General features: G+C 33.4%; 1 protein-coding gene across 2 annotated transcripts in view; it reads right to left on the bottom strand.

Moving 5' to 3' along the window:
- Positions 1–201: 201 nt before the first annotated feature.
- The window catches only part of LOC129755451 (uncharacterized), a 217,580-nt gene continuing 193,989 nt past the window's right edge, over positions 202–23,792 (bottom strand). For both annotated transcript variants that reach the window (XM_055751955.1, XM_055751956.1), the window contains exons 6-8: positions 2,029–2,631; positions 1,622–1,780; positions 202–1,555 (exon numbers count right to left, since the gene is read on the bottom strand). In XM_055751955.1, coding sequence (XP_055607930.1) covers positions 1,358–1,555; positions 1,622–1,780; positions 2,029–2,631 — 960 coding nt within the window. In that variant the 3' untranslated portion in view covers positions 202–1,357. The remainder of the gene's footprint in view (positions 1,556–1,621; positions 1,781–2,028; positions 2,632–23,792) is intronic.

Raw genomic sequence — 23,792 nt, 5'->3', positions numbered from 1 at the left:
TGAGATACAGCTGAGCAAAGCCAAAATTTGATGTCTTTTTACATTCAAGTAGGTAATGGCATAATGATTTTTGTTTATTTTTCCACTGAATATCATTGTTTCGAATGGTCCGTGTTGTTCTTGTGTAATGTCTGGTATCTAAATGTTTGGAAGTGCTTATAAACTTTCATTTTCATTTTCGGATAGATAATGAAACATGTGTAAGTTTTCGTTGATTTTTATTATATTCGATTTGTTCGTGATACTTTACAAAGAGAATTTAGAGTAGATTATTTTTAAGTGCAAATGGTTAGATTAGTTTGTTTATTTTTTTTTCGTTGTTGTTTAATAGCGTTTTCAATTTGTTGTACGCTTGATTAATATTGAAAGATTGAATCTATGGAATCTTCGATACAAGAGAACATTAGGCAAATTTCACAAATCAACATCATTTGTCTGTTTTGACTTTTATTATTATTTATAGTATGTTTGACCTCATTGATGCAATGTTCAATCGTATCAAAGTTTTCCAGCACTATTTTTCACTTTCGAAAATTTTACGTCGTTTGATTTCGTTGCTTACGAACTACCGTTTAAAATACAAATTATTCGAATTTTCTTACATTTTAGTAGGAGAAAGATACAGTAGACCTGAACGCTAAGACACCGAGGGTTTTCCCATCACCTGACTTAGTTCTTGAACAGTGCATGTGCTGTAAGTAACAATTGAATGTTTGCCGGATGAGAAATTCACCTTCCACTGAGAAGGAAATTCGGTTAAATTCTAAAAGTCAGAGGCTATGGGAGGTTCCTTCTAGGACATGAGATGAAGAAATTCAACTCCGGTTAGATTTCTCCAGGTCATGCCAGAGCTAACCAATACCTATACTATTTAGAAATGCCTCTGCGGTATTAGCGGACAATAAGTTTTTTTTTTGTGGAGGTTTAAATATTTGGCCATTGTCCGGTAATATCTGAAGAAAAATTACAAATAGCTTAAAGAGTTGAGGAAGAACTGATAAAAGTCTCACTTCAAACTTGGATACAATAATACTCTCGTAGATGTCTTGCAATTTGCTAAACCACCAATACAGTGAAGCTTCTAGTTAAAAAGTACCTATTTCCACTAGTTGGCACAATAACCCTATTGAAATTTGCAGTTTCTTTTCGCTACGAATTGATCGATTCTCGTCCTTCCGAGGACGATCGTTGTGCTTTTGCGATTTTGCGTTGTTCAAATAAAAAGAAGAATCACAGTATATCACACTTCCCATTCGTTCTTCAACACATTACACACATCCGTTTGTGTTTGCCACAATCACACACGCACACCATGAGGACGGATCATTCTCGCCCAAACTCCACCAAAACCGGAGAGTTAACTACTATGCGAGAAGGCAGTATTGGTGTAAGGTCCACTGTAGATCGAGCTTCCAGAATTGGACACGGTCTTGCCACTTCGTCTGGCCACGATACACATCACGGCGAGGACGACGGCCAGCATCAGACAAAGGCCAGCAATGGCTATGGCAACGGCGAAACTTCTCTGGGACACGCAGATTGCGTCCTCCGGCGTCTGAAATGGGGAAAAAGATCGTTAACTAACATCCAAACGGAACCACTACTAACGGACAATACGCACCTTCTCCTTGAACACCGAGTCTCCATCGTCGTTGACAACCTCGGCGTTCTCGTTGACGTACAGGCCAGAGAAAACTTCGATCGTGGCCGGAAGTCCTTCGTCATCCGAGGAATTTGTGGCAGCCTGACGCTTTGTTCGTTGTCTACCACATGTTGGAGACTGAAAATAGTAGGAAAATATTAATTAAGAGTTCAATGATTCAAACTGTACGAAGAGTAGGTGATGATCTGTTGGTATCACACGTATTTTTCTGTTTCGTCACGGTGTAAATTTTTTTTGAAAATTTTACTGATGACCACCATAAAACCAACGTCCACTGGCAAGGGCTTTCGAGATTTTTTTCTATCCACCTCATTGAAACAACTGTACGCCCTCTAGAAGCAGTTTTTTGAATAACATTTACGCACCTTGTGACATTCTGGATCTCCCAAAGCGCACAGCCTCACATTGCACTGATAGTAAACCGATGTCGTGTAAGGAAACTTGTGAGCTGGGAATGTAACCGTGGCTTTACTCCTGTCTTCGGTGTATTCGAACGGTCCCAAAATCTCATTATCCAACGGACAGCCTTCATCGTTAACAAGCTTCTGCTCTCCCCAGCCAAGTCCATCGCGAACCAAGCAGTCCGTAACGTGCAACCCATACAGGTCCTGTTTGTCGATGTTGATCATTAACGTTAGCGGATCTCCGATTTTGACGTTCTCGGCCAGCTTTTCACCGGTGAAAATCTTCATGTGGCACCCTGGCATGGGCTTGACGTCTGCGTCTTCCTCTTCCGTCGCCAGCTGATGATCCTTGTCCATCGATCGACCGTGTTCTCGTCGATCGGTTCCTCCTTCGGCACTGGTCAGCGCCTGGGGTCTACTGTCGTCTCTTGCTTTGATCGGCTTCAACGCAGCTTCTCGACTCTTGTACCGACATCGTACGTGGTAGCCTCGGCCCAGGTCAGTGACCAGCTTCAGGTGAGGTTGCAGCACGATCGTGTTGAAGAACTCGATGCCACCATCGTCCTGTAAATGTTAAGAGAAAAAAAGTTGTTAAATTCCGTTTCGGAATTAGTGATTTCACAAGATACAATTTTTTATTGGTTAACCGCTCTATAAACTCAAAACTATATTTTCGCTGCAAAAGTCACATAAGTTTAATTTTAAGACATTAAAATTCCACAGTGGCTTTTGATTATCCCTTGTTTTGAGCTTTGTTTCAGCGACAGATTAGTGACGTCTTACCTAGGTTTAATTCATAATTTTTGTTTTATCTTTTCTAGAAATGAATGTCAAAGTAGTTACTAGTAGTTAGGATACTCTAGATATTAAAAAAAAATAATGTGAAAATATAATTTATGGGGGAATTCTAGAACGTTCAGATGAGTCCGGATTCCGTATTTTTGGAATGTTGAATAAGGATCTACAATACTTAATTAATCCACACAGCTTGGACCTTGAAGAGTTGGTTCTTATCTATGAATTATTTGACACTTATCTAAGATACTTGAAGGTTCCAAAAGTAAGCTTGAAATAAATAGGGGGAATGTGCAATTAAAAATTCAGTTCAATACCTATTTGCAATTAACTCGTTTTCTACAGGAAAAATATTTATATTGCTGGATGAAGCTACTTTAGTCGGACAAATCCATTATGCGTATCATAGATCGCATATCCGGACTGATTATCGCGACGATGGATGGAGGCCAAGGATGAACCACGAGATCACGCGACTCTACGGCGAACCCAGTATCCAGAAGATAACGCAGGCTGGACGGATACGTTGAGCAGGACTAAGAATCCGTAGCGTAATATCAAGTAGGACGCATTAAAGGGGGAGGGCAATGAGGGGTAATTTCCCGGGCCCCCCACCAAGAGGGCCCCCCTAGCCACAAAAATCAACATTATTTTAATCATAACAAGTATTAGAAATCTAGGAAGGGAATAATAACAGAAACTAGAAAATCGGAAACAATATCTAGAATAGTTTCACTATTGAGTGAGTATTGCAGATTTTTTCCGGCATTTCTGAAGGCTGAGCAAATCAGGACCATGTTGAGAATGACAAAACGATCTAAATTCTACAACGGCTTGAAGATGTATAAGAGCTTGACGCAAGACATCAAAGATTTTTTTTTTTTTTGTCTGTATTAAAGAGACTTTCAGCCTTTGGCTGGTTCGTCTCTGATAACTTATCTAAATATAAAAGGCTTCAGAAGAATGGCAATGCTATATGTAAAGACAAACTTTTAAGATATGCAAGAATCCCAAATGGGATCTTTATAATGTGATGGAAATCTGATATCAGACATATAATCTGTACAGTGATGGACATACGCGGGAGTTGATATGACCAAGTAGTACAGAAAATGACAAAGAAATGTGTAAACAAATATTCGAATGATGAATTGTCCTTCCCTCTTCAAATGATGAGTATGGGGTGGAGGAAGGACCCAAATGGGCCTCATGTGACCATCACAAAAAAACATGTTTTTCGAAACTTGGTTAAATCTGAACATATGATTTGGAATTTTTCAAAAGCAAAGTCCAGAAAAATCTAGGGAGAATTCAGTGATTATTCGAAAAAAAAAAATAAAAAATAAACATGAAACTAGGAATAATGCTACGAATTTCATTATTTTTATCGAAACACGTCAGCAATGTTAGAATCATTTTCCAAACTTCCAAACAAAAACAAACTTAGATAAAGCAAGCTCAACAAATTTAGCCCAACTTGAGTTTTCTTTTTTTCTGTATATACTGCCGTTCCAAGCAAAATTGTCCCATGTGAAAAATAAGCAAATAAGAAAAACGCGATTGGAATTTTTTACAAATTTTCTCTTAAACTAAAAATTCGCCTATAGGTTTTCGTAGTGAACAGTTCAAGTTAACCATTTTACAATGTTTTCTGCCAAAATAAATACATTTCCTACAACAAACGGAAAATTACAAAATTGCTGTGTGCCATTTTTCCGTAAAATCAAAACGCATACCGATGACAATTCTACGAGATACTTGCACACGGCTTTACTTTTTATATCATTTTAAAAGCTTGTATAGTTTCTATTTTTCTCAAAAAAATCAAGTTGAACCGTAATTTGAGAAATACGTTCCACTTTGTTTATAAAAATATACAGTTGAGTATTGATCTTGCAAGTAGTGTCTACCGAAAAGTGTTGGTGAAAATTTCTCTAAGTAAATCACTCAAGGCTCCTCTCTCCTCTCGTACATTATATTTCAGTATTCTTTTTGGTAAGTTACATTATATTCAACAGTTTAAAATCATGTTAAGAGAGTGTTTTTTGATAAAGTTTGCATTTTTTATGAAATTTTCTCTAGTGTGACATTGTTGCGTAGAAATATCAACAGAGATACAATTAACTTGTTGAAAATTTCGTGTAAGTTCAGAACAAAGTATAATTGTTTGTTGTTATCTTCGAAAGTTAGCACTAAAAGAGACCGTTTCCAGCAACCCAAAAGTCAAATGGAACAGTTATGCTTGGAATGGCAATAAATCCAAAGAACATCGGACTATTTTATACTTTACTTTGAAAACCCCCGTATGTCCGAAAACAACCTTGAATGCCTAACCGCAATAAGTAATGCCAAAATGCATCACGTTTTCTTATTTATTGAATAAATAATATATTTTTGAAGATCCCTGATATGGAATATATTCTCAACAGTAAAAAAATGTTGAGGCTATTACGGAGATTGGAATTACATTTAAATTTATTAGCTTAGTTGAGATTTGAAAAAAAAATACAGTAGGTACATATTATTAGTTTTTGAATGGAGACTTGCATCACAAAATAGGTAGAACAAAGAAAAAGATCTCCCATTTTAATTAAATTCAAATGTCTTGCACGATTACAAGGTATATTTGTGAGGAATTGATAATTCATGTTTGCATAAATTGATTTCAAGAGTTTACAAAAAGTAGACCTGAATTTTATCCAGACATTATCTGAGCAAACGTGGGGATTTATAGAAATTTTTAAAAAAATATATTAGAATCTTGAGGAGAAACATTAAAAATCAATGGGGAGCGGCAATCTAAATGTTCACTTTGTAAGAATAAGTATGAGTATGAGTAATGCAAAATTATTGTTAGCTTTTTGATCATTATTGAAATTTGCAATAATAAATTTAAAAAGAAATATCATTTTATGTTTTAATTATTAATAATTATTAATATTATAGAAACATTAAACGACAAGCCACGGAGGATATTGGGATGAATAAACCCATTCCTGGTAAAAAAAAATCCTTCGTTTCCTCAGGAAGTTACATCCCAGCTAACATAAAAACGCATTAACAATGATAACTCAAGTCATCAAAACCGTTACTGCGAATCCAAGTAAAAGCACTGACCATACTGACTGGACACTCGATTTCGTTTTCTGGATAATTTTTCCAACAGTACGCAATGTTGATTCCAGAGTGCGCATCGATCGATTTGAAGAAATGCTATCCCAGTTAGGAAATGCTACCCAACTTTGAAAATAAAACACGCAATTTCTACGATAAAATCGGGCTAAACAGGACTATTTTTCCTACTGGGCATTTTTTGTCACATTTTTCAGGTTCGCCACCTGCCGTCGGTATTGCGAACCAGCAAAATCTGACAACAAAAAATTAGACAGAAAATGGTTGAATTTTTGTTCTAAGTGCCATGTCAGTGTGGTCAGTGGTAAAAGGTCGTAAAAATCGTTACTCAAGGTCAGATTAAATGGTTTAAATCGGATATGATTAAAAGTCCGCCATGTTTGCAAATTTTGAAGACGATTTCGTTCCTTTTTTCTCCCGCGTGGAACAAAAGAGAGAACAGCTTTGTTGTTCTCTTTGTGACCAGCAGTGCAACCAGATGGCTGAAAATCAGATGGTGTATTTGCATGAACAACCCAATGACAGAGGCAAAAAATATTGTTGCTGGCAACGGTTCGCATGCGTTGAGAGGAAAAAAATTGTGCTCTCTTGCATTCTTTCAGTATGTATGAATATGGTGTCGAAATCGTATACCTACTCTTATCGCTTTAGCCAGAAGTTGAAAATTTGTTTATATATTACCTCCTCTTTTGTAGGTAAATGCTGTTTTCGAGTTCCATACGATCATTCTATAATGAACGTATAACAAAGTTGTTGAGAAATATAACTAACAAATTTTAGTTGTTGATAGAGTTATTAAATAAATTATGAATCGAATTCTGAAATAAACAGCACTTAGATATAAGAGTTTTCATTTTCGATTAGTTGGCATATTAAACAAAATAATTCGTAGCCAGCCCCTCCCTCCCCCCCCAAAAAAATAGCCCGGGGCTCCCCGATGGCTTAATTGGGCTCTACCTGTAGTACACGCACGCATTGAGTGCGAACCGACTATAATTTACCGACTTATACGGTAGACGTTAGCTGAACGAAGTAAAAACAAAATAAAGCTTCAACAGAACGGTTCTGATGATTTAAAGTAAAAGGCTTCGAGTTAAGAAAAATGCGTTTTTATTTCCAATGAAGCACTAGTGATCGACAAAAGACACTCGAAAATTCACTGTTTTATGAAATCTTAGTTAACCGATCATGTTTGCTTGTTTTTATTTTTTTATAATTCTTTATTTGAACGGGCTTAAGGAATACTCCACCCGTAAGTTTTTTTTTTTCAAATAAATTAAGTATTATGGAAACATGTAAAATTATTGAGCAATGGCTCTTCTCAGTATAAATATGTTGATGATCCAAGGCGCGCTGCGAGCTGTGCAACGTTGTGGATCCTGCCCTACCCTTCTTCTTCTTCCTTTTACTTGAACAGCTTCTGCCCTTCAGCTCAGCCGTTCGGTGGTAAGGCCCTACCCTGATAAGGAAAGGATTAAAAACAAATAGTTATCCGGATCAATAGAACCCAAATAGGAAAAATAATAATTTTTCAAGACCAATTATGACACCAAGAGAAGTCTCTGGGAAAGCAAATCTATCCCCTAAACCATAAACGTTCGAGTAAGAATGCAAATACTGGAAATGGGTAGGAAGAAGGATTAAAATTTCTTTTCCCGATTTCAAAGGCTCGCCGCAACGACGTTTATGAGCGTAACACCCGCACGTGGAGGAAAGCATTTTGCCCTCCAGTGGGCATCATTTAGTTTTGATGAATAAATCGCCGTCATTCCGCGGGCACTAGGTTAACTGCAATCTCATGCACGGCAAAACAGTTATATTTTTACCAGGTAGATAGGTACTCGCGATCCGTTTTTTTTACTTCAACTTCAACTACGATGCATTAATCGCATATATGAAGGAAGGTACATATGTCGAGCGAGTCTAGCAACTGGGATAGGCTGGGCTGGGTTGGAACATTCCAGCCAATTCCCTGGGGAGTTGCATTTCATGATAAACATCTGGAACTAATGGCAGCTCATGACGCAAAGTAAGACAAGAATTGGAAAATGCCACCGGGATTGTGCCATGGTCGTGCATTTTTTTGCCTTGTCTTTTCTTTCATCATATCTTATCTTCCGAAAAAGAAATGACGGATTTTGTGTGATAAACAATGCCTAGAGTGCAGGGCTCGGCAATGTCGCGCAGCCTCATTTGCTTTAATATACTTTCGTACCTTTCATCTTGGTGTTTCGCTCAATCAATTTTCAGATCTCATGACCTCAGCTGATTAAACAGCTCCGTGTAACTGGTGGCTACTAAAAGATAACCTCGTAATAGTGTAAATAAGTTTCTTACTTATATGTCCAACCTCTTTTTCACTTTTTGGAAGGTTCAAGATATTTTATTCATAAAACGGGGTTGAATAAACTTATCCAAATAACAAAATATCACAAAACATGGCAGAGACAGAGACTCAAAAAAATTGATGAAAATTACAAATCACATGATCTTATTTGTGCATAGTTAACAGCAATATTCTTGTAAGGGCTGTCCCAACGGTAGATGCAAAACACGGTTTTCGACCACGCTAAAACAATCCGGCTGGCACCGGTGGCGTAAATTGCTCTTTTAGCACAGTTATCGAATTCAAAATTCCCAACAGTTATACGCCTTTGTTCCAAATTCATGCAATTTTGGAACAGGATTTCAAATTATACGACAGACCGATTTAGTTCACGGTGAGAAAATTTTAGCCAACAATGATTTCTTTCACACATGTTTGGGTAACATTGGGTGTGATAATAGTTTCTTTTTGAGATATTATTTGAATGTTTTTTTTCGCTTCAACCAGCCTATACGTTACATAAATTGAGAAAAGATGTTAATAAAAACCATATCAAGTATAAATAATAGATGTCACATTATTCTCGATTTAATATAATTAAATAAAAAGCTTTTCATTTGGGCTCGACGAATTGTGAATCCAGTCAGCGTTCTAAAATTTGAAAAAAATAAACGTAAAGAAAATTTTAATATTTTTTCGATGAGGTAAAATCAATATTTATTGTTTGTTCTATAATTTTTGTTTTATTTGAGATATTGAGAGATTTTTAGTTTCGTGTAGAGTGCTCGGAGTTTTCGTCAATATCAGCATATTTTTCTGCATCCATACATAAATTTACAAAGTGAAACAAGTTTTTGTCAAACAAAAATGTCGACAAATCAAAGGAAAATTTCCTTTGACTTTGGGATAAACATTTCTCATTTCCTTTATCAATGTCAGCATAACTTGAAAAAAATATTGCTTTTCATTTCATTTTAACAAAACCTTATTCCATTGATTCAAAGCAATTTGATTGAATTGATTGAAGAATTGTTTCAATTGACCTTTTTTCCTCGTTGTGTAGTCATTTTTGCTTTTAAATTAAAGAAATCCTGGTAGAATAGTTGAAGTCATTCTTCTGTCAAAACGAATATTCGTAGAATTAATTTTAAGACAATTAACCGTAAAACCCAAAACTTATGCAATTTTTCTAATAAAATGGGTTTTTTCTTCTCAATTATTGAGTGTCTGCAATGAAAGTGTTTTCGTTTTAAATTTGCTCATACACCGGTGGGGAGTGGGTGTTTTAGCCGATTCTAAAATTTCAAGTTGTGCTAAAACTGGTATACTTAAAACCAATATTTACGCCTGAACCGTTGCAGGTGCTCTAAGCGAATAATTGATGATTTTTTTTTTTGTTTTTTCTCTGTACTTTGAAAATTGAAAAAAAAAATTGATTCACTGAAGGAGCAACAGAACAACTAATTTTGGGCAATCTTCAGAAAAAAAACTCAATTCTTTCAACGGGCCGTTGGAAAACAACCATGGCACCGTGGTTGAATTAAAGGGAATCTTTCGATTGCTTTAAGTAGAATAATCCAACCAAGAAGGCTCATTAGAAGTAATACTTGATAATCTGCGTGTTTTCATGATGTGTCCCTACTCACTCTGTTATATGGTATAAGATTTTGTTTGATAGATAGAGAAATTAAAAAAAATATTATCTGTGGAATGTAACTGTAGAATTTAAGCATTTTGTTTACCTATTCCTTATCGAATGTTTTATGATTTTTAACGCTTTTATGAGGATAAAACAAATCCGGGCCATTTTATCTAAAAACCTGGTAAAATTCAGGCATTTGATTTCAAAATGTTCAACCTAAATCCGGGCAATATTGTGGAAAATTTGGTCAAAACCACTGAATTATTCATTATGAATCAAGATGAAAACACTTGATATATTTTGTGCATACCTGTGCATACCTGTGCATAACACAGGTCATGATTATTTGTTAAAACTTGCTATAAAAATTCCTTTATGGGCGTAAAAATGAAAAACTATAATAACTAAATTTGATTTAATATGTTGATTAGTAAAACGTGATACAATTATTGAAGTATTTTACAAACGAAAATGGTGGCAATAACTAGCAAAATGTCTTGACATTGATTCCCTCTATGAAAAATTTAAATTGTGTTAGAGTCGTTTTGACCCTACTTCCCTGCGCTAGCTCAACAGGGAAACAAAATTGATCACCGGAGAAACATTTAATAACAAATAGGAAAAATGGTGATTAATGGGCGGACTTTACAACCTAACCAAATTTTACAACAAGAAAACGGAAACTTTAGAAAATCTAGGGAATGCATATATATTTAAAAGACTCAACAATTCGGATGAAATTTTAGACCATACATTTATTTAAGTTTGTTTGGCTAATTCAGTTCTCGTTTATTGAACTTTTTGGTTTTCTTGGGCAAATGCCAATAAGATTTAGGGGTATATTTTGAATTTACCCATGCAAAATATTTTAACAAAAAAAAAATTACAAAAGAAGGTTTTTCATGTTTGGTACTTGCGCATATATTCTTTGTATCTCGATGATCTCGTTGCGGCCGTTTCTCGGTGGTCGACTCGTTGGGGGACTTCAGCTAGACGTCAACGGGATCAAAGGTGAGAGCAGGAACAGGGCAGATTCAGGAACCGGTCAGATCGCCCTTTGGGCAATCCGAGCAACTATCGTTTCACAACGCGGTCCGGGGAGCTTGGTTTCGTGCACTGGTTACCACGCGAGTGTCTCTCTTCAATCGAGGGGCTCTAGCTTTTCGGTCGGCACAAGAACTCAAGGGGAGAATTCCCACCAGGCCTCACCACAGCACGAAGTGCCCCGAAAGGGGTTGTAACGGGTTGGGGCACTGGCACTTGCACGACCTTAGCACTCACGGAACACCGGTGTGTTCTCGAGAAGGCTGATGGTGATTCGCGGCACTGGGGGAAGACTATTGTCCCTTGGTTCACTTCACAGAAGCCACACTCGACCGACCAACCGGGAAATAACGGTGTGAAGTCTTCCAGTTGGCCGTTGTTTTTTCACGGGGATCTCTACTAGATCCTTACTAACGGGGAAGGGGGTCAGAGCCACCCAATTACGGTTTGAAACGATTGTCACGTTGGGTGTGTGGCCGCGCAGTTGCTGCTCAACCTCGGACCGGAACTTCATCAAAAAAGCCTCGCGTCTTGCGAGCTCCTCCTATTTATACCTTTCTGCAGAAAGGCATGCCTCTCATTTTAGCCCTGTTCCCATTTCCCGTTTGTGATGTTCTCGTCCCCTTCGATGACAGCAACATGACAGGAACAATACAGGAACTGACATATAGAGGGCTGGTGTCTTATTTTCTAACATCTCTTTTTATGGCGTGCATTCCAAACAAATAACTTACACGGAAAATAATAAAAAGGTAAAATTTACCGAGACAGCAAAGGTGAATTCTCGCAAAAGCCAAAAAGGTAACTTCTACCTATTCGAGGTGAAACTCACCTCACAGCGAGGTAAAATATACCTGAAACGAAGAATGAAAAAAGGTACAATTCACCGAGAAAAAATGTGAATCCAAAAAAGGTAAATTTCACCTCGTAGCAAGGTGAAGTTCACCTGAATTGAGCTGAATCAAAAAGTATAATCCACCTAGAAAGGAAGGTAAATCCAAATAAGGTAAAACTTACCTCGTAGCGAGGTGAAGTTGACTTGGATTGAGCTAAACAAAACGGTACAAATCATCTCGAAAAAAGTAACTATTTGACGAATCCGTTTATTGAGGTTAAGCTGTTTTGCCGTTTAGGAACAAGTTCTGCTTCGTGCACAATATGTGAAAATCGGAACAAAATGGTAAGTGTTTTCTTAGATTTCATTTAGTTGTGCTGGTTCTCTTCATAATACTTTGCTTTTGTTTCAGATCGGCCCACAGAGCTTCGTGTTGTATTCCCGTCAGCCTTCAGATATTATTCCGAACAAGCCAGACCTGACAAGCTTGGCGAACAAAGGACTTGCCTCCACAATTTTTAAAGAACACGGTGATATATTTCAAAAATAAATATTAGGTAAAAGTCCCTATTTATTTCAAATAAATACCAATTTTTTCATGAATTGTGTGTTTTTTTTAAATTAATTATTATTGAAGAAACCAATCAAACAAACAAGCATTTACCTTTTAAATCAGTGAATGGGAAAACGGTATTATTTACTATTTTGCTAGGTGAATGAGAAAATGGTAAAATCTACCTTTTTGCTAGGTGAATTGAAAAAAGGTAAAATTTACCTTTTTGCTAGGTGAATGAAAAAAAGGTAAAATTTACCTCGAAAGAAAGGTGGAAAAAATTCACCTCGCAAAAAGGTAAATTTTACCTCTTTTTTATTTTCCGTGTACTAAATAAATAATGAACACGAAAATAAATAAATAAATAAGCAAATGAATAAATAAATAAATAACGAAAAATTAAAAACTAAACAAATAAATAAATAAACGAAAACTTTATCCCTAGGTGACACCAGCCGATTGCTATTAAAATAAGGACAAGACACCACACAAACATGTAGATATCTTATCCTAATTTTAGACATTTACTAACAATAATTTTTATTTACAATATTTACAATATTTCATCCAAACTGGCCCAATAATCACAATTTTTATTGTAACCATTAAATGAAAAAACTCTCATTTGAAAATGAATTAATTAAACCTTATTGTTTTTAAATGACTACTTTTTAATCGTTAGTAATCAAGCTTAATACTAAAAAACTTGCAAGCTAAAACGTCCACTTTTTAACGAAGGAAAAAACAATAAAATGTTCTTTTTTAAAATCACGCGTAAGCTTAAGGTACTCGTCTTGCTCTTATTCACCCCTTTAGACTTTTATTATTTTAATCTTTCTAAACTAAAATTAATTTTAATTTTAGTTTGGAGCATGAATATTACGCTTTTGACAACAGAATGTATTGTTTTTTTTAAACAAAATGGAGTGTTTTGCCGGTCCGAATAATTCTCGGGTTTGTTATATCAAAGATAAACTAATTTTATTTAAGTCTGTTCGTGCTAACGCAACTGGAAGAGCTGGTCCCTTCTAGTTATGGCTTCAAACTTAGTAATACACGTTTCATTTCTAGTCCGAATTATAGTGCTGAAACACGAAAGGGTTAAAACCAAATTATACGAATATCAAAAGAAGAGCTTTCTTTAATGAATTCCTCCTAAGAAAAGCAATGTTTATGATCTACATCTACAATTCTTTTTATTTTCATATTTCCCTTTCTCCCTCATTTTTCCTTAAACTAAAATTGTTAAACTAAACAAAAAATTGTAAAAGCAAAATACGAGTTTGGCTCCTTGACACCTGGTGGTATGTGCCGTTTCAAATTAAGAATTACAAAAATAAACAATGTTTTTTTTTTTAACAAATGCTATTGAACTATACCAACTTACTGCCCCTACTTTCATAACAGTCTTATATGCAAAAACGAGCAGTCAAATCAGCTTGTTGTTTTTGATTTTTTTTTAAATTGTTACTAACTACAACTTTTAGCATGAACAAAAATAGTTCAATGAAATGTGTTCTAGGTTGTCATAAGAAATCGTAGGACAAGAAATCTTCGAAATTGGGCATTCGGTAAAGTCTGGAGCATGATTTTTTTCATTATGGAACTGTTGCGAGCATATTTGAGACCTTTTACAAATTTACTCGTATTACAGTCTCATACAGAATATGCTTTTTCACCAAACTACTTTCTAAGACTTAAATTGGATCATTCCTGAACTTCTAAATACGGTTTCAAAAAATATAATCATAGGTACTAGTGGGGAAATATCGTGAATTCCTCATTGTAAGTTGCATCTTATCATGATTTTTGGTTGTTTTGATAGTTTTTCTCACATAAAGACATTCTTTCCTTTATATAAGCCTGCCTCCAACAACTAAAAATAGTGTGCATAGTTCGACATCAAGTGAGTTGAATATTTTTTAAAATGACTTAAAGCGATAAATCAAAGATTATTTCACCGAAAAAAACATAGTAAGGTAACTAAATCCGTGGTTTTCCCATATGGGACTGTTATGCGGGTATATTTCATATAAGATAGTAACGAGTTGATTTTTTATTTCAAATATCTAGAACAAAATCTCTTTTTTTTTATTATTTTATACTACAGTCCATTGTTCAAAATGAAGAACTGTCAGGTTGAGTGAAAAATGACAAAAATCCATATGGGACAGCTTTGCCGAAGAGCAAATTTTTTCTCATGTTTTAAATCTCTTAAGTATTTGTGTCATGCACTAAACATGAGTAATTGTATTTAAAAAAATAAAAGACTTATGAAAGTTTTAGTTCTCCAATGATATAGCTAATTGAAATTTTATTTTTCGGAAAAATGATGAATTAGTATAACGGAACAATTTTTTTTTGAATTCCTGATAAAACCTTAATACGATGAATTTTTTAGTATTTTAGGATGTAGTGTCCTTTTTTGCAAAATATATTTTCTTTTTGAAATCAAATTTGCATATTTTGAAACATTAGTAAAAATATTTGTTTAGAATAACACAAGGAAACAGCATTTTTGTCACCTCTTTTTCATTAACTGATTTTGGATTATTTTGGCATCCTGGATTCAAATCATTTGTCAGATTTAATCTATCACATCCTAGTGATATGACGTGAGGAAATTTAAAAATTGATAAATCTTTAGTGAAATCGATGTTTGATAACTAATAAACCTCCATGAAAGCTAAAAAATGTTTGGAATCTATTTTTTTTTTTGTCTTTATTAGAGAGACTTTCAGCCTTTGTGGAATCTATTTATTTTTCTTTATTCAATCAAGGATTCATATATTGCTTATATATATATAATAGTTGAAGAACTACATCGCATCAACAAAAAATCTCCATTTTTAGAAATTTCAATACTTAGGAGAGTATGAGGATAATTGATCCCTCGAAACTGAAATGTCTTACAAATATCAAACGTTCTAGAAAAATGTCTTGTAAACAAATTTTTAATTTTTTTTCATTCCGAGTTATTAAACTTTGTTTGAAAAATTTTATCAAAATGTGATTGGTAGTTCTTTGTTCATCACTTTAAAATATTTCCCACATGATAAATTAATAATAAAAATATTCATTCCAATATGTCAACCGTTAGAGTATAATATGAACTTCATTGGTCATCATATTTTCAAAGCAATAGTAAAATCTCATTTTCTTTAGAAAATTTTTTCCAAAATGTATTTTATGGGTTTAATTGATCCCTGGAGTCCAAATAGATATATTTCTCTTTTGAACGGGTCGTGATCATTGGGTTTCATGAAATTACTAATATCTGTCCAATAACTTATTTTTTATCCAGTCATTATCTGTAAAAAGGACTCAAAATACTAAAAATCAGAAAATTGCGCCTTATAGTATGCAAACTTAAAGATTTTTTTTGTCTGATACTTACAAACTGTGAAATGAGAATTAATATGGCAAAAAACAGTCAACGGACCTTTTATCTTTGGATTTTGTTAGATTTTTGCAAAAGGTCAGGGCACCCTGAATTAACCTAAAAAATATCACAATTTTTTTCGCCCTCGAAACGGCGAGTTGCTAAATTTTTCCGAAAAGATATGGTGGAAATAAGAAAAGGGGTTGAATATCCCCATTCACCACTAAGATTACAGCTATTTCTAACATCGTTCAAGGAAGTCATTGAGTATCAGAATTAAAGATTTTAAATCTATTAACAACTTTGTTGAAGACTGCGGAACGATTTGACTTATGTTTTTAAAAATATCAATGATTCCATTTGTTTGAAATTTTCAAAAATCTTGTATTACTTTTTACTGAGAATTCAAAATTACTCATTGTCCCTGGGAAAATTGATCATTGAATTATAACCTTTATTTTTAAAATGTTTGAAATATTCTAGAGTTTTTTTTTTCAAAAACTTGCTCGAAGTTGTTCATTGAATTTTACCTATCTTTTAATTTTAATTTAATTTTATTTTAACTATCTCAAAAATTAAAGCTGATCGATATTTTGAATCAGAGCGCCCTAAAGTTATTCAAATAAAGCTCTTAAAGTTTTTGCATTGAAAATCTAATAGTAAGTTTAATATTTAAACACCTTTATGCTTCTTAAGTATACCCATTCTTTTCTTTAAAAAAAAAGTAACGGAGTACACTCATTTATGATTATTCAACTAAAGATCGATTAAATTCAAACATTCCAGAATTAATGTTCACTAAACAGTTCCGACTACGGTCCAAGAAAATTGGAGAAATTATTCTCCCATTGCGATGCCGTTGGCAAGCAAAATGACCAACATTTCAGAAGATCTAAATAACTGTGCTGTCCCCAGAGCGCTCGGTAAGCCTCTTTTCCACAAATTGCGGCACGACACATTATCGTAAAGACCAAACTGCCTTCGGTCCCCGATGATGTTTTGATGGCTTAAGTTAGTTGGCATCGGTACAGAATATCTCCTCTGCTTCCGCTAACTGTCCCATTGCTAGTGGCTGGCCCGCAAACTCCAAAGAGTGGGTAATAACCCGAAACAATGCTGCAAAAAGAAATGACAAACACTGGAAACTAGGTTGCGGATTCATCGAGCTGTTCTGGTTGAAGTGGTTCCTAACATTGGAATGGTGAGTTTTAAATGAACATAGAAAATATTTTTAAAAGGTTGAATCCAAAAACATAATCGAATTTTAAATTGGGTTTTTAACTTCCTCAAGCAAAATTCTAAATTCTGTTACCAAATGCAGCTTTCAAAATTTATCAAAATTCTTTCGACTACTTACTTAGAGTGATCCACGATTCATAGCATGGCGTAAAGTTTCTAGATTAATCAATGTTCAAAATTTTGACTTGAATCGAAGCATCAGAGACTGACAGCCAAAGTAAAAATTAATTTCTACTGGAAGGTGTCAAAAGTTCCCACTTGAGCGTGACTATTCCAAATTAAAACCAATTTGGTTAATTTTTGAAAGTTGGGTAAAGAATTCTAGTTAGGGGTTTCGAACCCATAGTTTTTCGTGGATAAATCGACTTGAGCGCCGCTGCTCGCCCCGATCGTATATTTTGAAAACATTCCCATCGATAACGACGGGCGATGGTTGGCGACGAATGATGAGGTTTATGATGGCAAAGATAGCAACGGGAAAAGTAGCGCCAAGAGAAAGATTTCCAAGGGAATGTGGCCGCGTAGAAGGAACTGAGCAGTTTTTTTTCCGGCCTTCCTCCACGTCTGTTTTCGAGTTCGTCGCTTGATAAAAATCTCGGTTACCAGTTCTTTTTGACCTGCATTTCCGCGTGTCTGTGGCCCGGGAAGAGGAATTTCCTCGTCTTTCCGTCCGCCAGCTCTCGGATAGGGCAGATTTCGTGATTTAACAATGAATAGACCAGCCGAGGCGGCTTTGTACCATTAATACGGTGATAGGCTCGGATCTAGCTCTGGAGTTTCTCGAGCTGGAATACGAATAAAGCTGCCAAACGTTGCTATTTTCGCGCTTTCTTCACCAGTTTTTCGCGCTTGGGATGGGATGAAAGGGTAAATAGCGTAGCAAATTTGCTGCGTTTACGGGAAAGTTTGTGAATTTTGTTTTTCTTCGGATTTTTTTTACTCTTTCCTTGGGAAATGAGGTAAATTAGCTATTGTTTTGTTTTTCTCCATGCAATTGTGTATGGAGGGGTTTTTGTTCTGTTTAGTGAATGAATTTGACATAGCTTTTATCTCTCCTGACCTTATTATTTGCAAGGTCTCTTCCTGGTAGAAACTTAACAGCTAATGATTTTATGATTCATTGGCACGGTCTGAAACATTCTTCAAGGCTTTGGACTAACTGTTCACTGTATCTCACTGAATGAAATTGACGTTGGTGCAATGAAGAGCTGCTTCAGGATACAATGAATAATCAATCGAAAATTTTCTAACACATTGTAGATTTGAGGAAATTTGAGCACTGGTGATATTTTGATCAAAATAATGAATTTGCAGAACTTTTCAAAAACTTTGTCTACAATTTATACATAGTGAATGCATTTACAATAATTTTTCACTTTATGTTACATTTGAAATCCGTTACTTAATAAACTATTCGGAATTTTCAGTAGTTACACATTTATTTTTTGAATAAAACTTTTGATTTCACCAATGTATTGATTGTAGAGCTTTAAAATGTTCAATACTGTGCTTCTAAATTTAAAAGTATTTTATTTAACACAAATTTGTTCAAAATAGTTGAAAAAAATTCGAAATCCAGATGTAATGGTTTTGCAATAATTTTTAAATCTGAGGTAGCTCGTACTAAGAACTTTTTAATGTCTTCTTAACTGTGTCATAGTTATTTGAGTCAAGTTAAAACCATTCCTTGTCAGAAATCTTCATTCGAGATCTTCTGACTGATTTGGCTTGGTTAATAAGTACACTAGCATTAAAAAATAAAATAAAATAAAATAAAATCAAATTTCGCTGAGCAGCGCATAAATTTCCAACCACTTCAATGTTGAAGCGCGTTGATTAATTTTCATAAAATTTGGCCTGACACAAGAACATACTTTTTAGAATCATCTTATCTAATTGAGATAAAACACAAAATTGGTACAGAAATGGCAACCTGTCAATGTTGGAAGTTTCTGCGTTTCTCTGTGTGATAAATTTTCTTTATTACCGCTACTGTAAAAACTAGTTTTCTCCTAGTAATTCTCATACAAGTTTTAAATTCTTTACGATTATTAGGGAAAGTTTGAGATTAAGTAGTCATACTATGGTATTTTTCATTTTAAAAGAAACTAAAATTAAGAATGTTTGTTCTTTTCATCGACTTTTTTTCGGCGAAAATTAAAACGAAATTACTTGCCTGTTGGTCCAAACGTTTCGAGCTACTTTTGTCGTTTCGCTCCTCCTCAGTGGACCTTTACATTAAATTTATTAATTGTATAATTTTTCCATTTTCCAAAAACTAATTATCTTATTTTATCTAGCGATCGTCGTACTGTTATTCGCTGTCTGTTGTTTATTTTTGATGTTATGTTTGCATTGATCTGTCAGTTTCGTGATCTTTGGTAAAATTAAGTTGAATGCTGATTTGAAATGAATTGAATCTTTCTGTTTGTTAACAACGTCGTTGTCGCCTGGTGAAAATTATTTTAAAAAAATCTACAATTTTCTGACAAAACCTTAAAAATTACAAAAAATGTTTAAATAAACGTTTTCATCGACTTTTCCAAGAAAATATTTCATAGAAAATTTTTAAAAGAAGTTTCAACTAAATTGAATAAAATATATTTTTCAAAGAAAACATCAAATCATTTTGCAGATTTTATTAACCCTCCAAAGCCGTTCGGGTCAATATGACCCGAAGCGCACATTTCAAACATCTTTATCATCATTCCAATATACTGATGAACTGGTAGTTTTGACAGACCAAGTATGTTCTATGAAAATAATGATCAAATTAACGCCAAAAAAACTAAAATTTGAGTTTTTAAAATCGCTTCATTGAGAAATGAAATACAGCTAAGCAAAGCCAAAACTGGATGTCGTTTTTTTAAAGTAATACTTTTTTCTACCGAAAGATCTGTCATAGCGGTAAAAACTTTCATTGGACCCCAACATATCTATACATTGTCGGATAGATGGATTCTTGACAATTTCAAACATCAATGAAATAATTAAATACAGAAAAGCTGTCAGAAGTTATGAGTATTTTAAAAATAAAATTAATTTTTCGGACTTTTAACTTTATGAACCAGTTTCTGATAACCTGGTAATACATGTCGACTTTATTTTGAAATGTTGAGTAATAAGAATAAATTACCTACACAATGAATATAATATCATCAAAATCGGTTAACATTTACAGCCAGGAGAACGAAATCAAATTACAACTCATATTTCCCCGAAACGGATATTTAGCGAACGGCTTTGGAAGGTTAAACTTGTTGAATGAAATAAAACTTTTGTTTTCAATTTTCTTCAGTTGTGTAAAAAAAAAATTAGAAAACACTGTAGTACTTTTATTATCTTTCATTATCATTATCATAATCATCATCATCCTCATCATCATCAACATATTATTCTTTAATCGGATAAATTCAGAATCTATTTTTTTTCTCTTATATAGATTCTTTAGTTCATTATTTATCGATGATTGATTTCACTCAAAATTGATTTATTTTTAAACTAATAAACTACGTACCACCAAAACGAGATATGATAGACAAAATCTGACTAAAAATTGAGGTCAGGATTGCAAAATCTACCAAATCCATCATTAATGCTGTCTCTTGAATTATCGAAAAAAAATCTTGAAATGAGATTTTAAAATTGATTAAAACGTTTTTTTTTGGAAAAAAAATTCTTTCAAAAATGTTAAAAATTTATCTTCTTCATCTTCATATTTTATTTGCATTTATGATTAGTTCTTAAGTATTGTTTGTTCATTTAATTTATCGACCCATCGGTAAAAGTTATGTTCATTAAGTAATGGCATTAAGGGGGGGGTAGGGTCTAACACTTTCAAAAAATCGATTTTTTTATTTTTTTATTTTCTTATTGTAAAACATTTCAAGAATGTTGTGTCAATTTTTCAAGTCAATTGAAGCAAAACTGTAGAAGTTATAGGCATTTATCTCCTTCAATCTAACACTGCACAGAAGCAAGATCAGAAACTTCAAACGCGTTTTTCTCGAAAGCACGTTTTTAAAGTCCGTGGACATCGTCATTTGAAAACTACTTATCCGATTCTTTTCAAATTTGGAACATATTTTCTACATATAAAATACCAGACCCCAACGTTTTTCTTTTTTTGTTTTTTTACTTTGGGGAGATTTTACAGATAAAAAATGGCGGATTTTTTCGTGAAAAATCGTAGTTTTTACATCAAACAGCCACAAAAATTTCATAAAATTTTTTTTAAGTTAAATAAAAACGTTGGAGTCCAGAAAAACATCTATTAAAAATATTTTGCTCTGATTTTTTGACTTCAGATGATTCTGTGCTGAGATACAGTGTCCACCGCAAATCCTGTTTTTTAAAAGGCATCCTCGAAAGTGCTCCATCACCGGTTCATTTTTCAATATTTTTCTACGAAATAAATACAAAATGTTCTTTTAACAATGCTTTGTATAATGCAAAAAATTTGAATAAATTTGTTTTAACGATAGCTCTGGAAAAAAATCGTGAAAATGGTGTTTTTTTTTTACCCGTTAGACCCTACCCCCCCTTAAAGGATTGTGAAAATTATAGGCGGGTGGAAAGTTAGAAGAATTGAACAGATTTTTTTGTCTCTATTTGAGAGGTTTTCAGTCGCTGGCTGATTCGCTTCTAAAGAACAAATATTTAAAATACGCGATTCGAAATTGATTAGAATCATTATCATCACGTGTCATCGATATATTTCCTCATTCAACAAATTTTTAATTTTAATTTTTCAATTTTCATCTTGAAATATTTAATTAAAAGTAAATAAATTTGACCGATAAATTGAATTACCATTTTATTTTTATTTTCAAATTATTTCACTAAATTTTCTTGTATTGTTATATTAATTTTCAAATAATTTTACCAAACTTTATAGTCTATAAAAAACAACTATTTGAAATATCTTTCAAAAGTTTGTCTTTGTTTACCAACTCTAAATTTTTGAGTTCTGGACCATTTACAAGTTTATATTTCAAGAACACAAAAACCAAGCCGATAAATCTAAACTTTTAATAAGAAAAACAAGTTTTTTGCTTTTGTCCATTTCAATATCCAATATTTAAATAAACAGCGACAAAATATTTAAAGCTTGAAATTTCAAGCTTTAATTTTTTTATTTTTTTTTTAAATCAATCATGATTTTTTAAAGAATCTATGGAAAGGTTTAGAAATGAATCGAGGTAGTAAGCTTTAAATTGACAGCGACAAAATATTCAAAGTTTGAAATTTCAAGCTTTAACTTTTTTAATTCATTTTTTTAAATCGATCATTATTTTTTAATGAATCTATGGAAAGATTTAAAAATGATTCGAGGTAGCAAGCTTAATTTTAATGCGCAATATAAACATAGTTCGAATTTGCGTTGTGCTTCCCAAAAATTGACCTGAAATTTTTAGATCAGAATAAGATCATCATTTTGAATCATTTATTAATAACATACTGGAAAAAACATTTATTTTAAATTTTGATTCTGATATATTTTGTATCGTATCAGTGAAATTTCTTACTTTTTCCGAGTTTGTGTGATGGCAATAAATAAGCAAATGATTTTAGAAATCAATTTCTTTTTTTTATATGCATTTTTATTTTTGATAATATTGCTAGCTGAATTTGAATTTTGAAAATCCCCCCCATGGACGGATCCTTCGCACGGGCCTGCCAGTTAATAAAATTAAGAATGTAAACTAAACCATTTTAATCTAACATCGATAAGCATAAATAGTTAGACTATCTACAATAATTTTTTTTTATTTGCAACTTTACAGAGGTGAAAAATTAACATCGCTTTTTTTGAAAACATAGAATTGTTCTTATTTACATGATTTAAAACATCATACATAATAGATGTTTTTTCTGAATAATAAAATTTCTCATCAAAAGGGATATTGAAGTAATTTTAGTTTAAAAATTATTGTGGTGAAAGTTGCTTCAAAACATGTTATTATGTTAAGTTGAAAATTAATTGTAGAAATTTTAGATGCTTGAAAAGTGCTCGAAAACCTGCAAGTGTTGCGAAAAATAAAAGTTTAATAACCATCGAAGAAAGTAAAAATATAATTAGGGAAAAATGGGGATACTTAATCCCCTTTTCTTATTTTCATCATTATGAACTAGAATATTTTTCGTGAGACGAAAAAATTGTGATATTTTTAAGTTAAAGGAGACTTGTTGCTATACTAGAGGAGACTTGATCCTTAATTCAGAGTGCCCTGACCCTAGGCAAAAATCTACATAAATAAAACCAAAGATAAAAAGTCTGTTGAGTGTCAGACATAGAGAATTCTTTAAATATGTCTACTACCTGACAGTCAATGCATACTTTTAGGCGCAGTTTTCTAGTTTTTAGATGAATATTTGAGTCCTTTTTAACAGATGATTACTGGGAAAACAAGAATTTCAGGACAACTATTAGTAATTTCGTGATAACCAATGACCACGATCCAGTCATGAGGAAAATATATCATTTTGGACTCTAGGGATCTATTAAACGCATAACATACATAAAAAAAAACTTTTTCTTGAAAAATTAGAATTAACTATTGCTTTGACAACATGGAAGTATAAAGTTTATATTATACTCTAAAGATTAACATATTGAAATAATATTTTTATTATATATTTTTTTAAGTGGGAATCATTTATAGGTTATAAAAATGATCTTAGAAATCACATTTTGTTAAATTTTGCAAATCACATTTTGGTAAATCTTCAAACAAAGTTCAATAGCTAAAAAAAATAATTTTTAAAATTTGTTCC

Source organism: Uranotaenia lowii, chromosome 3 (genome assembly GCF_029784155.1).
Source record: "Uranotaenia lowii strain MFRU-FL chromosome 3, ASM2978415v1, whole genome shotgun sequence".
NCBI classification, from domain to species: Eukaryota; Metazoa; Arthropoda; class Insecta; order Diptera; family Culicidae; genus Uranotaenia; species Uranotaenia lowii.
This window is presented reverse-complemented; position numbering and strand designations above follow the sequence as displayed.